General features: G+C 42.4%; 1 protein-coding gene across 1 annotated transcript; it reads left to right on the plus strand.

Moving 5' to 3' along the window:
- LOC307074233 (ATP-binding cassette subfamily C member 4-like) lies at positions 1-12,362 on the plus strand (the record flags this gene model as incomplete). The annotated part of the gene is made up of 17 exons (XM_079734252.1): positions 1-258; positions 597-686; positions 1,721-1,884; positions 2,459-2,584; positions 2,875-3,124; positions 3,501-3,602; positions 5,243-5,332; positions 7,578-7,668; positions 7,894-8,004; positions 8,266-8,366; positions 9,048-9,236; positions 9,341-9,496; positions 9,593-9,682; positions 10,011-10,183; positions 10,302-10,407; positions 10,822-10,956; positions 12,279-12,362. The coding sequence occupies 17 exons, from the start codon at positions 1-3 to the stop codon at positions 12,360-12,362; spliced, it is 2,316 nt and encodes a 771-aa protein (XP_079590378.1).
- Between the last annotated feature and the right edge of the window lie 2,949 nt (positions 12,363-15,311).

The raw sequence follows: 15,311 nt of genomic DNA on the forward strand, positions 1-15,311 counted from the left end.
ATGGGTCATCTGAAAGTAACCACTCTCTGCTCTCAGGAGGCGACCAGGCTTGTCCAGCTGGTGCTGCTGGGGTACCTGTTGCGCTACTTTGAGACTTACGACCCCAACGACTATCATGGTTTACAACTGGCATTCTGCTACGCCCTTGGCATGTCCCTATGCTCCCTTCTGCTGGCGGTGATGCATCACATATACTTCCATTATCAGACGGTGGGCATGAAGATACGGGTTGCCCTGTGTCACATGATCTACAAGAAGGTAAGCCTATTGGACGGGGCTGGGGGGGAGTGGGTGTGGCTTGAAACGGGGTGTAGTTTGCCTGCAGTTGGCCAGGAATTCTGGGAGTGAGCTAAAGCTGCAGGTGACTTGAGCGTAGGTGAGCGGTTACGCAAGATGAATTCATTATCATTTTTTCAAGATAAGAAGTACTTATAAAGATTGAGAATGATAGAGATTCTTGGAGCTTTTGAAGTTCACTTCCTGGAACCACTGTGAACACAGATTCTTTTTTAGGGTTAGGGTCGTGTTTGGGTAACTTATTCATGGTAAGACCCCTGAGTGTATTAAGCATTAATGCTGTTCTTCCCTCCATCCAGGCCTTATGTCTCAGCAATTTGGCCACAGGGAAAACTACCACGGGCCAGATCGTCAACCTCCTCTCCAACGACGTTGGCACTTTTGACAGAGTATGTGAAATCTCCACCGAACAGGATGGCTAGGCCGAGACGTTTGCTCAAAGTTGCTGAATGCAGTCCATTTTACCGACAAATTAACAAAGCATTCACAGCTCATTCAATCCAGGGAAAGGTTCCCTCTTAACCCGGAAAACATAAAACATGACATGTTAAATTCATCTACTGGTAGACTGCGGCCAATGAAGGATCGAATCCAGTACCGTTCGGCTTGGGAGTTGAGCTGAACGCCAACACCCCGCCAGTAGGCTTGCCCCTGAGTCTTTCCCACTTGGGCAACACACCCAGATATCTCTCCTTTACGCGTCAGAGTGTTAATCGTAATGGTGCAGCCAGTAGGCCAACCTGGCAGCCTAGTGAGCTTGGCAACTAGTCGGGAATATTTTGGTGGCCTCCTTATTGGCGTCCGGGCACTGTTTTCACTATTGCGACTGATCACATCCTGTCAAGGTTCACATATTGGGACCTCCCCATGTAATGCACCAGGCAGGCACAGCTACAATGCTGGGATTTGGATGGGAGACTCAGGGATACACCAAGCCGAAAGGGTCTGGGTTAGAACACCAATGTTCTGTAGGCATCCTTGAGGGTGATTTCCTATTCCTCCTTTATGACATGTATCAAATTAATTCCCTGTGAAGTCTCTTTGTTAAAAGCGTAGTTGGTAAATGCCTCAAAATAAGTAAGCCTCTTAAAACCTCACTCAATGAGGATTGAATTTGATCTCAAATTCTTTTGTTTCAAAAATGTCTGCAGCTTTTTAAAGACGAGGCCTAGAAAATTGCATATGCAAATTAGTAATGTAAGCATTAAGCCTACATAGCGTATTTTTTAACAATTGTTGCTATTCACTCATTTGTTGACCTGCTCCTTTGTCCGACAGGTTCATTATATCATAGAACCTGACAAAAAAAGTCACAAACTACAATATAATCTATGATCTTTCTTCTACATCACTCAATATATAGCGGTCCTCTCCATCACAACAAGATGGCTGCTCCTGATTTGTTTCTTCCTTTCCTCTCCAGCTTATTAGTTCCCTTGCTTACCTGTGGGTGGGGCCTATCCAGGTAGCAGCGGTGATCGCCTTACTGTGGGCAGAAATCGGGCCCTCGTGTTTGGCTGGCATACTAGTCCCCATCATTCTGATGCCCCTGCAAACCCTGTCAGGGAGGCTCTTCTCCATGTTCAGGTAACTTGTATGCCCTTCACCCAGCGACATCATGCAATGCATTCAAATGTGCAGCAGGGTTTCAGATGCTATTAAATCACATACTTGCTGTCAATTGTCCTTCATGAAGTACTTTTTCATCATTAATCATAGAGCACCTTTATTATTTAAGCTTTTGAAAATTATCCAACTGAAAGCCCCTCCCGCCAAACCAAGCCACTCCCTAAACATGTCCCTAACGCACTAGCTTTAGCATTTTGGGCTGAATCAAATTATTGGACGACTTATTACAGGCATGTCACAGCCACATGTAGCGTGTAGCACATTAAAGCACTTTCAGTGTGACAAAAGCGCTATATAAAACCAATTTATTATTATATTATTATTATTATTATTATTATTATAGGTACAGGCTTTATTTATTTTTTGAAAATCACAACAGCTATGACCAAAGTATGCTTATAAAATAAATTGCCTTTCCTACCTTGAGCTTTTATGACATTGATCTTAGGGTATTACATCTGCACACTAATACGCATTATGTTAAGTAGACTTAACCCACAATAACAACCCACTTTCCCACAATGCATTGCAGGAGCAGGATGGCAGTGCTCACCGACAGCAGGATTCATACCATGAACGAAGTGGTGTCCGGCATCCGCATCATCAAGATGTATGCTTGGGAGAAGCCCTTCGCGGCCCTTGTTTCACGGTTCAGAGGGTAAGGAGGGGTTTTAACCATTTAAATGGCCCCAAATCTTACCCCCAGGTGTGAATTTGTCCACTTATGGTGTGTGTACTCCACCCAGATGTATGATGGGTAGACCTACACTGTACCAATTTTAGGACTGTACCAACTCTAGGACTGTAACAACTCTAGGACTGTAACAACTCTAGAAAGCCGGCTGGGTCCCTCCATCATACATCCAGCCCAACATATATAGTGTGCTAAGATGGTAGTGTGGAGATGAAACGCGATGTTGTCTCTAAACCCCCCTGTCCCCACCGTAGGGAGGAGATCGCCAACGTGATGAAGAGCTCCATGCTGCAAGCCCTAAACCTGGCCTCCTTCTTCTCGGCCAGCAAGGTCATCATCTTCATCACCTTCGCCATCTACGTGCAGCTGGGCAACACCATTACGGCCAGCAGCGTCTTTGTTACTGTGTCGCTGTACAGTAACACTGCCACTACTGTCACTGTCTTCTTCCCCAATGTCATCGAGAGGCTCTTGGGGAGTCTTGTGAGCGTGCAACGGATCCAGGTGAGGGGGAGCACCCGTATTTCGGTGTGAGGTTGATTGGCCATTAGGAGCCTGACGAGTCTAAACCCCTCTGGATGATTTCTTGGGGTGCTTCAAGCATGCTCACATGTCATCAAGATTCTGCCTACATTTTGCCTAACCTAAATAAATGTTCCTATAGTTTTGCCCTCTTATGTATCCTCCTCAGGTTTGGCTTGTGGGTGCAGGGAGGGAACAGTTCAATTATAAGTTGAGATGTGTGACACTCTTTATCGTTTACTAGTTTTTCATTGTGCATAATGTACGTCTCCTTACTCTTAATTGTATTTTAATGTACTATGATTATTATTACTTTTAATATCATTATTGAATCTGTTTTCTGTTTTATTTTTGGTAGACCTTCCTAATGCTGGAGGAATTGCCCAAGTGCAGCGATGTGGTCTGCCAGGGAAAGGATGCCTCTGTGATCATCGAGGACCTCGTCTGCTACTGGGACAAGGTCAGCAAAACGTCTTGTTCCCTGGTGTTGGTCTGGAGGGAAGGGTTAAAGGTGCTGTAGGTAAGATTCCAGACTTGTAAAGAGAGCAAGGGAGCAGAAGAGGGTACGCTTTTGAAATCAAACTGCCAAGACATCCCCTCCATCTCTACTTTTCGCCATCTTCTCAAAGGTGAGAAACATTTTTGTGAAGTTTTGCATTTCAAACTCATGTGATGGACTGGCAAGATTGGTTCCACGATCCAATCAGGGAAAAGACGCCCTGATTGGTCAGAAATTAGCCAGGAGCGTTCCAAATCAAAATGGTCTCAGAATGAGGCAAGCGTCAACTCTGAACAGATATTCTCACACAGAATTTCACTCACTTATATATTAATAATAGCTTACAGACAGCTTGGCCATTTCCAACTAATTACACCCAAATTATAGCTCTAGCTCAAACACACATTTTATGTAAAAGAGGATATATATTTAGTGCTTTGTTGATGATGGGTAAACAGTGAACGAAATTAGTAAAATATATTGAATACAATTAATGCATTTAGAGAACCAGTTTGTTACATATTTACTCAGGACGATTATACTTTTTACTGTTTGCGACGATTGCCATGAAAGTATTGTCAGGGTTCCCATGTGTCCTGGAAAACCTTGATTTTAAAAGGACTCTTTCCAGTCATGGAAAACATGGGAAAGGTCCAAATTCATCAAATCTCTGGAAAAGGCAAGAACTTGCATGGAAAATTGGGAAGTTCCACCACACATATCACATATCAGGCAGTCATAACCACAACCTAAACCTAAAAGCACCCTGTTCATCTGTTTATGTGTGGCCGCAATGATGCAAGGGGTGGCTTCTGTCTAGCTTTTGGCAGTGTAATTTCAACGTCATCCATTTTGCACATGCATTAAACAATGCTGCCTCTTAATGTTATCAACCGTTTCTTTTAAAAATCAGCGTATTTAAAATGATAGACTTTGGTTTGATGAGTGTATTACTGTGGTACAGTATTGCTTTTAGTAGTGGTAGTTCCCCTTATTCCCTCCCCTCTTTCTTTAGAATCTCCTCTGACTGTATGTTTATTAGTATATCATGCTACTCATTTGTTAAGGAATGGCTGCTACTAACAGTTTCTTTGATGATACATACAGTATCAGCACAGACCGGTTATGGAAAATGTCCTGGAAAGTTTGTAATGTTTTTCGAAGACTAATATGTAACTAATATATTAATATATACTGTTATTCTATCCCAACACACACTCACAAAACCCTGGCTCCAGTATTTACTACTCAATACTTATTAGTAATTTATTACTTATTACTGATATAGAGTAATTATCTAGTTATGCTAATTTACTCGTCAATATTGTAAGACATGTCATTTAGGAGCATGAGGGGGGTTAGTCGTCCTGCTCAGGATGTCACGGATTAAAACCAGTACCTTTGGGTCGGGAGGACCAGTCCTGTCCCACATGTCTGGTTGTTTGGTGCATTGACAAAATGACTCCACTAAAATGTTTTTTAACAAAAGAACATCAAGTGGATCTTTTGCACATTGTGCTCCGGGAGTGAATCCAATAACTAAATGATGAAATAAAGGTGCTGAAGAGTGCGTGTGCATCTTTGTGTGTGCATCTGTGCAGAACCAAGACGCACCCTCCCTCCAGAACGTCTCGTTGAATGTCGGGCCGAGGCAGCTGGTGGCGGTCATTGGACCTGTGGGCGTCGGAAAGGTCAGGGGTCATCCAGACATTCAGCCATTTGTGGAATTTCGCAAATTCAGAATTTATCCTTTTATCCTTAAGAATTTATGATGTTTTGCTTTTTTAATTAGGTGCTGCATGCAGCGTTACACTATTGTTCTTTTGAGGCTTTCTTGTTCTTACCAATAGTTTGTCACTCAACCCCTCGTTCATTTCTTTAGCTAGAGATTTCATTGAAATTTCAAACTGTTCAGCCTTCATTGTATTCGACTGCTTGTACTTTTCTAACAAAAATACTTACTAGTTTTTGCAATATTCTACTTTAAAATGTTACATTTTTTAATGGAAGTCAATGGGACTTCCATTATTCTTTGAGACTTCAACTATTTCAACTCTGTCAAATATATATATTTTTCATCCAATAACCACTCTTAGTTATTTCTTGTTTTACTGGCGCTAAAATGATTCATTGATTGGAAATATGCTTGTTGAGCCTTGTCGTTTGTGTGTGTCGCCCCCAGTTTATATTACAATGGTTCCCCAATGGAGACTCGCGTATTTATTGACAAAACAGTTTCATCCTTTATGCTGTTTTTCAACTTGCGAATAAACTCACATACTTGAAGGGACAGACACATGTTGGACATCCACGCGTTCGTCTACTTCTACTTATCCTGATTATATATAATGTTTACAAATGGAAAAGGACCCCAGCTGGTGGTAAGGGTGCATTACTATCTGCCTGACAGAATTAACAAATATATAGGGGAATTCAGAACACATCGTCTATGATTTGAGGCTTACTGGGCGATAGGCATAGGCCATATAGGCGGTCGACCTCAAAGGAATACAATAATAAATATAGTTGCAAGCAACCATGAAGGGGTCCTACTATATGACCGTTTGACTGTATGACCAACAGTATGACCGACAATCTGACCTTATGATCGACAGTATGACCAACAGTATGACCGTATGACCGACAGTAGGACCGTATGACCGACAGTATGACCGTATGACCGACAGCATGAACGTATTATTGACAGTATGACCATAGAGTGCCAAGGGCAGATTAGCATATATTTTGAGAAATAGAATTCTTCCGTGCGTGGAGGTATGGTGAGCTTGATCGGTATGGTAACATGGCATTGGTATGCCTTAAACACTGGTTTACCGGAAGTTATCATATCAAAACAATCACAACCATGTTTCTACAGCATACTGTGTAAAAATCCACTGTCAAACGGATGTTGCCGAAATTACGTGTGTGCCGCTTTAAGGCCCAGCCTGCATTGTAGAGAGGCTGCTGTTCAGAAAGGCAACTTCAAACAAAAGCATTCAAGTTTAATTTCGCATTTCAACTTGAAATTTGGCATGGGTATACTATGGAACTTAACCGTTGTAGCCATATTCGAGTCGAGCCTTCCTGATTTTGACGCAATGTTAGAGCTGTTTAAGAATCAGAGGTATGCATGTATTTCACTTTAAAATGCATATCTCTGCCGTCTTTGGCCTTATTGCTATGAATTTAACACCATATAGTCCCACAGTCACCCTGCAGCTTTTACCACTTTCGGTGCCAAAGGAGTTAATATGTGGGTGTTTGGTCAAATTGTGGTCACTGCACTATATCCAAATGGTCTGACCGTTTGGGTTGCAGTGTGAAAGTTGTTCATCATGACAAATGGTGCACATTTAACAAGTTTCATACATATTGCACTTTCCTAGTGGAAATGGCAGCCTGTTGAGCATGTTGAACTTCAAAGGTTGTTATAGCGCCACCTATAGTTCATTCTGGCCCACTAATTTTACGAGTTCTAGAAGCCTGCCAATTTTCAGAACTTTAGACCATGTAGTTTTTGAGATATGGCCGATTTTGTCAGGAAAAATAAAAAAAATAATCGTACTACTATAATAGCAGGCCTGTGGCACCAGTTTCTCATATACTCAAGTGCCAAGCGCGAACGCATTTATACACTGCAAGCAAGCAAATGCGAAAAAATAATAATAATACTAATGAATAGAAAAATAATTATAATAATACTTACGATTACATTAGGGTTTCTACGGATTTCGTAGGACCCCTAAATAATAATGTTTCTAACGATTACAATAGGGTTCCTACGGATTTCGTAGGGCCCCTAATGATACTAACGATTACAATAGGGTTCCTACGAATTTTGTAGGACCCCTAATAATAATAATTCTAATGATTACAATAGGGCTCCTACGGATTTGGTAGGACCCCTTATAATAATACTAACGATTACAATAGGGTTCCTACGGATTTCGTAAGACCCCTAATAATTTAATAATTATTGGGTCGCCAAACCAACGCTTTGACGCTCACCAGGACCGGCACTCAGGTGCCCCGCCCCTATTCTCTGATGCCATGGAATCACTGTACTATGTGTGCTGTGCAAATGACGTGTATTAGCCACATCGGAAATCAAACAAAAGCATTATGTTACCGCTGGGCCAAGTCCAATTTTGTGATGTCTTATATTTTTTATTTCTTCCGTCGATACTTACTGTGTTCCTGATTACTTTGCATCAACCCAAGCCTATACAAACTTTACTTTTGCATTCAGAGACCTGGTACCTGCTACTGTGCACTACACGTTGGTTCGCCATGCGCCTGGACCTGTTGTGCTCCGTCTTTGTCATCATCCTCACATTTGCCTGCATGTTGATCCGGGATGGTAAGAAAACTCTGCTTGTACTGCCTCCTGTGTTCCGGGCTCAATACCACTTATGAACGGCCAGGGTCCGGGTTCAATACCCCTTCTGAACCTCAAGGGTTCCGCTACAGTAGCCCCAGTGTTCCACTTTCAAGACGATCCTTTTGGGATTGAGGTACCTCAACACAAAAGCTATCAAAGCTCATCAAATGAATGGCCTATGCGCTCTCAATGCATGTTTGATTGGTGGCATAACGTGTCATACTTTTGTTCTTCTGTTAGAGCTGGGTGCAGGGGATGTGGGGCTGGCTTTGTCCTACGCCATCTTCATCCTGGGGATGTTCCAGTGGGGAGTCCGGCAGTCAGCAGAAGTGGAGAACTTCGTAAGTCTGTGGTTAGGCTCACAGATCAGAGCGGGAGCTGATATCTTGATGTTTCTTCACTTCATATTTGTTAAGACCAATCAAGTGGATGGTGGGGATCTGTGAGCATGTAATTGGCACACACAAAGTTGCACAAAGTTGACACACAATAGTTAACTGTAAAAAAGGTTTCAAATCAACACTGTGTAGAATGGTCATTGTAGCACTACACTGAAGCCCCTTTTCTTTATCCACTCACGCAAGTTAGTTTTCCTCGATAGAAGATCTATGATAGAGGAAACAAGACATAACTCTGCCCCTTTCAGTTTACATTTTCTTTCCCAGGCTCTGTGCCGTCTCCCCCAGAATCTCTGCTGTGACATATTTAAGGACTGCTGGATCCCAACTCAGTCTGGGGTCCAATTGGGTCAATAACCAATTAAGATGTGTTTGTGAGGTCCTGTATTGTAATGTTAATTTGGAGTAGCCATCCAGATATAAGATGGATTGATCCAACTCAAGCCTACCAATTGGTACGGTCCAGTATGTGGGTGACCAGTGGGGTTGATCCATCCATCATTCATCTTGATGGACACTCCACGCTGTGATGTTGATATAAGTCGCTTGATTTTGAAACACCTAACCGGCCTCACATATAAAATTGGGGCCCTTTTTCAGCATAAAAAACATAAATCTCTTAAGATGACATCAGTGGAGCAAGTGATGGAGTACACGGAGCTGGAGAGCGAAGCACCATGGGAAACCAAGAAGCGTCCCCCGCTTGATTGGCCGAGCCAAGGCCCGGTAACCTTCGACGGGGTCAACTTCTACAGCGCAGATGGGCCGGTGGTCCTCCGTAACATGAACGCCACATTCCTGCCCAGGGAAAAGGTGGTACATCTTGGTTTGACTGCCGGCCACAACTCTACAACATCCAGGGATGACCCGTTGGAGATCTGTAGTGTGATTGGTTATGCTCTCCGTGTTTCCTTCAGGTGGAAGTGGTGGAGAGGACCGGTGCTGGGAAGAGCTCCCTGGTGTCGGCCCTGTTCCGCCTGGCCGAACCCCAGGGGAAGATCTACGTGGACGGAATACTGACCTCTGAGCTCGGCCTCCATGACCTGCGCCAGAAGATGTCCATTATTCCTCAGGTACTCCTCCTACTCCTGCTGCTGGGAGGAGATGGGTGGCTCATAACATGATTCTGGAGGTTCTGTTGCTGAGCTCTCCTCTGATTGGTTCCCCAGGATCCTGTGCTCTTCACTGACACCATGAGGAAGAACCTGGACCCTTTCAGCCAGCACTCTGATGAAGAGCTCTGGAACTCTCAGGAAGAGGCCAGTAGCCCTTCTAACCCTGCACACACCGTTAACACAAACCCTGTCTCCAGAACAGTTACACTGAACACACAAATTGAAGGAAGTGGTTCCGTTTGTTGAAGGAAGTGGTTCTATGTTGAAGGAAGTGGATCCGTGTGATTAAGGAAGTGGATCCGGGTGTTGAAGAAAGTCGTTCCGTTTGATGAGAAGTGGCTCCATGTGTTGAAGGAAGTGGTTCCGTGTGTTGAGGGAAATGGTTCCGTGTGTTGAAGGAGGTAATTCTGTGTGTTGAAGGAAGTGGTTCCGTGTGTTGAAGGAAGGAGTTCTCTGTGTACTTCGGGTGCAGGTTCAGCTGAAGTCTGTGGTGGAGGAGCTTCCAACCAGGATGGTGACGCTTCTGGCCGAGTCGGGCTCCAACTTTAGCGAGGGCCAGAGGCAGCTGGTCTGTCTGGCCAGAGCCATCCTGAGGAAGAACCGCATTCTCATCATCGATGAGGCCACAGCCAACGTAGACCCCAGGTACCGCCCACAGAGTCTGCGCTTGTACTAGAGTGTGTTTGACCAGCGGGGGTGCTGCTGTTGCTCCACCTTGGTTTCTGTTGTTCTTAAAGTCTGAGTTTTGTATTTCTTGCCATAGGACGGACGAGCTGATCCAGAGGACGATCCGGGACAAGTTCAGAGATTGCACGGTGCTCACCATCGCTCACAGGCTCAATACCATTATAGACAGCGACCGCATCATGGTAAGTGACCCTCTTCTCCCCTAGCAACCCCTCCTCTCACCACTCCTCACTCTTGCTTGTTCCTCCTAGCTACTCCTCCTAACCCTCCTCCCCTTACCTTACAGAAACCTAAGTCTACTGTACTGTACCACCCATGCTGGTTTTAAGCCACGGTTCTTGACCAGTTACCATGAGTACTAACCATGCGTTAAGGCTGAATCTAGCGATTCTGAGGACCTTTGATTGGTGAACCGCAAACATCTTTAGAAGTCAGTTGATCAGACACAACCTTGCAAGCAAACTGAAGTCTTAAGTTTGTCAAAAGTCAGCATTGGGTCGACAAAAGGAAAAAAAACATAGGAGCAGCTCTGCTTTAGTGTTTCTGACCTGTCGTTACGGAGCAGCTTTTGACCTGAGAGGCCACTGTGTGTCCAGGTGCTCGACGCGGGGGAGATCCAGGCCTACGACGCGCCCTACACCCTCCTGCAGGACCCCGAGGGCATCTTCTATAAGATGGTGCAGCAGACCGGCCAGCAGGAGGCAGAGTATCTCTTGGCCTCCGCGAAGCAGGTGAGTCCTGCTGGTCCTCATTGAGACTTAACCTCAAGACACCTGCAAGTGAGTTTAGATTAACTCATAAATTTATATTACGGGTTCTGTGTTTAAATTATTGCAATCAGTTGAGTTTACTTTCTCAATCATATAAAATATTTTATGCACACTCAATGCCATGATTTGCCACACTGTCTTTCTTAGCACACTGAGCCTGGAGTAGAACAGGAAATAAGCTCTCCTGTAGCTCCCAAGTAGTTCACACGAGGCCAGAGGTCTTTGTTAGAACACGGGGTTTTATTTCCAGGTCGAACCAACCCGTGAGAACTGGGTTTAGAGAGAAAAATAAATGAAAATAAATACAAATTCACAATATGCAAATGTCCGTTTTTACAGCGGCACAACAGGTGTTACATTACACCAAAAACACTTCACACACACCTCACATACAGCCCGCAGCTCAATATTAACTTGCACATTTACGAACTTAATTTACATAAACATATTCACAACTTTACATAGTATGCAAATCACTATCACGCACAACCATGCAATTGAAAGCAACACAATAAAATCGTTCACATTCTTCTTAGATATAAATAAATGATAAACATACCTCGTCCACTGCTTACTACTTGAGGGAATCTTATCTTATTGCTTGTCCTTTATAGTTTTTTCTTCTTCTTCTTATGTGCTTTTACTTTTAACTTTAATTTATAGCTTATTGATTGTGCTGCTTCTTTCGCGCTGTTTGGCTAGGTACGTCGCTTAAAGGTGTCGTGTAGGAAACATATGACGGCGGCAATTAGTTCCGCCCCAGTGCCATTATAACCAGTAGGAACCAAAAACGGGAGGTTAACCAACTAAACAAACTGCCAATGTGCGGCAGTTACATCTCCTATGTAGTGAATCGAGAATCAAGTTTGAATCTAGAATCAGTTAGATTAGAATCGTTACCCAAGAATCCAAATCAAATAGTGAAAAAAAAATACTCATAATGTATACGAAGTAGTGAAAAAAGATTTTCCATATCCTATCAAATTCGCATGGTACGAGTTACAGCGCATTATGACATGTGATACAGACAATGTAAAAGACAACAAACAAGTACGTGTAAAAAGCATTGCAAGTGTCTGAGCCTGATCTACAATATTGTGCAAGGTCCACTAAGAGGTTCAAAACTGACAAAAATAACTGCAGAGTTGAGTGCTCTGAAGGGGGTTTGGTCACAAATACAGATACGGCAATAGAACGTTGCATTTTCAGTGGAAACCCGGGATTAGTTCCTTTACAAGAACGCAAAATTAACGTTTCAAAATCTCTCCCCCTCTTGCTCACAGGCCTACGAGAACAGGAGTCACTCCAGCAACAAACACAGCAGTGCCACCAACGGCAACCTGGTGTTCCACGAGACGGCCATGTAAAAACACTCACCCTTCCCCTGGCTTCATGCCAGAGTTTCAGTGCCTAACTCTAAATAAAGGTATTTGTTTACTTCATCAAGATATTGTTTCACAAAATGACATCAGGAGCAGTTACACACTTTACAATCATGTTAGAGCCTTCTCGTGTGCTATAGTCTATAGAGTTGCAGCATGACATAAAGCAACTCCAACCGCTGATTTACAATCGTGTTCATAAACTGAACCAAGAGAATATCACTGTATATCATGAATGATATTTCTGTTAATTGTAAACCAAATAGTAATAGTTTAACATTATTTTGAATATATTGCTGAGTTCTTTGAATGATGATATTGTAATGTTTATTAAAATAAACAAATCTCTGACTGAAACACTGTTTGCCTCATCTTGAATATGTCTTATACTCATGCATGAGGCCTGTGTAGGACCAGTAAGACGTCATAATGCTTCATGGGGAATCCCTGCTGTGTAGAACGAACCAAATCTATGCGCACGGATTGGGATCCAAAGGAACAGTTTACAAATATGTTAACACAGATTTACACATCAAGGTATTTTTTTCTACTCAAATGATTAAAACTGAAAAATTAAATGTTCACTCAAATCGTTTCAGGTACAATTGTGCGTGATCCCTTTTTTTTATGAATGAGGGCATTCAACTCTTCTAAAATTATACGTTTCCAGGCTCCAGCCAAACAGAATGTGACGGAATTGGTGGGGTAGGCTATTTTCGGTAACCCTTCCTTTTACAGTCCCCTAATTACTAGGTATTTACCCGGTAAATATATGGTAAATCATAGTGTATTACTGGGTTATTCCCACTGGTAATAAGAAGGTAAATACAGAGGAATTACCCGGTAAATATATGGTAAGTCATAGTGTATTACTGGGTAATTACCACTGGTAATAAGAAGGTAAATACAGAGGAATTACCCGGTAAATATATGGTAAGTCATAGTGTATTACTGGGTAATTACCACAGGTAATAAGAAGCTAAATACAGAGGAATTACAGCTGGAGTACTAAGTAAAACCTCCACTATTACCCATCAACTCAACTAAGTACTGTGTAGTTGTAACTGTTTTAAATTGGTAATAACTCAGATATTATTGTGTACTTCCTAGGAATGTAGGCAATCAATTCTTGGAATCACCTATCAATTCAAGTTACACTTGTAGTTATCCAAGGTTTATGTTGGTAACAGCACAAGTTTAATGATGTACTATCTAGAAATTAGCAGAGTACTTTCCAATAAATTACTTTTTCTTACATAGTTATTAATAACTACACCCATTTAGAAAGGGTTCATTAGATTTACCCTAGAAACTATGGAATAACTTACCTGGTAACAACCTCCGCAGGAACTGTTTTCCTCTAGTGTCATGGTACATCTTCTTAAATAATGGGTACGAAGCCGTTTGTTTCCATGGTGTTACCATGTTCTTACCATATAATTTGTAATAGATTATTCCCTTTTCCATGCAATCAACACAAACATGTACCATATATGTTCTGCAACGTCGTTCACCAGTATTCAAGCACTTTAATTTTAGTTATAAAACCCCAAACCACCGTTGATGAAAGGGATACAGGGATACAGCATAGAGAGGACACTAAAGCGCCACCTCTCATTCATCGAGTGGACTCATTGATTTGCTAATGACCACAAAGATGCTCCCATTGGCAGATTGCTGCATGGCATTCACCACTTATTCAAATTGTAGAGGTTGAAGCAGTCTGCATTTTGGTCACTTGCCATAACACTGTCATGTGTTTTTATCAAAACACCATCAGTAACATTTAAATTGAGTTGATGTGGACGGCTCTTTTTTTTGTCCGATTTTTTCAGTGTTCAGTGCCTGTGAGATGTGCATTGTTTGAAAGATAAGCCTTTGATTTTGTTTAATTTTAATATGCCTTTCGTCAACAGTGGTTTGGGGTTAATAATAATATATATATATATATATATTAATAGCAGCCTTTGTTCCCCAGCAATAAAGAAACATAATGCGAAGCTCTGTTTGATCATTTATAGTAGGACAAATAAACGATACTCATAAATATCACAGACGCCATAGTTTAAAAAGGAAGCAAGAAGAAGAAACAAAACAACAATGGCGGCAGCAAGCGATAGCAGCGGCACCAGCGCGCTCAACAGTACGAGCACCGAACTAACAAAAAAATCCTGACCACGGCATTCAAAAGTCTGGGAATTTTTCACACTAAACCCGTCTAGTGATGTGGTAATTTGCAGATTGTGCAAAATCCATCTTGTGTACCATACGAGTACGACAGCATTGAAAGGGCATTTGAAAGGAAACACCCAGGAGCTCTGTCAAGAAGGCAGCGAAACACTGTTAGTTCATTTGACTTTCTCCCCTTTGCAACAATGGAATGTTCGATTATCAAGCATTGATACAGAATGTGTTTTAGTTGTAAGCGTTACGTTGCTGTGAATTTATGGCTTCTGTAAATGCCTTGCTACAAACGGAAAGCATTGTAAATTGTTCGGGCTACCAGTCCGAAAATGTTTCTAATCTGTTTGCTTAAAATGAGCATTTCAACGGTGGAGACAATAATGTGTATTGAAAGTGGGTCGTATATGTAGTCGAATACTAACATCTTCCACACAGCTTTTGGCCGTGTTCTAAAAGATATTCTAGAAGACTCTGGGAGCTCCGGCGGGAGACCTGGAGCTCTAATTCTAAATAATACAATATAATATGTAGACATCTATAATATAATATATAATATCATGGCCAAAAGCTGTGTTCGCCTCTGGATGATATTGTGACGATCAAACCAGAAGCGGAGGCAGGTATCCGGTGTAACAGCCGGTTGGCTTTATTCCACGAACTTTGCAAACTTCACAACAGCTTAACAAGGCACACATGTATCGCTCTACACCCACATTTCACACACTCCTACTCGGAGCTCGCACAGGAAGA

This window comes from Pollachius pollachius, assembly GCF_949987615.1.
Source record: "Pollachius pollachius genome assembly, chromosome: 4".
Lineage (NCBI taxonomy): Eukaryota > Metazoa > Chordata > Actinopteri > Gadiformes > Gadidae > Pollachius > Pollachius pollachius.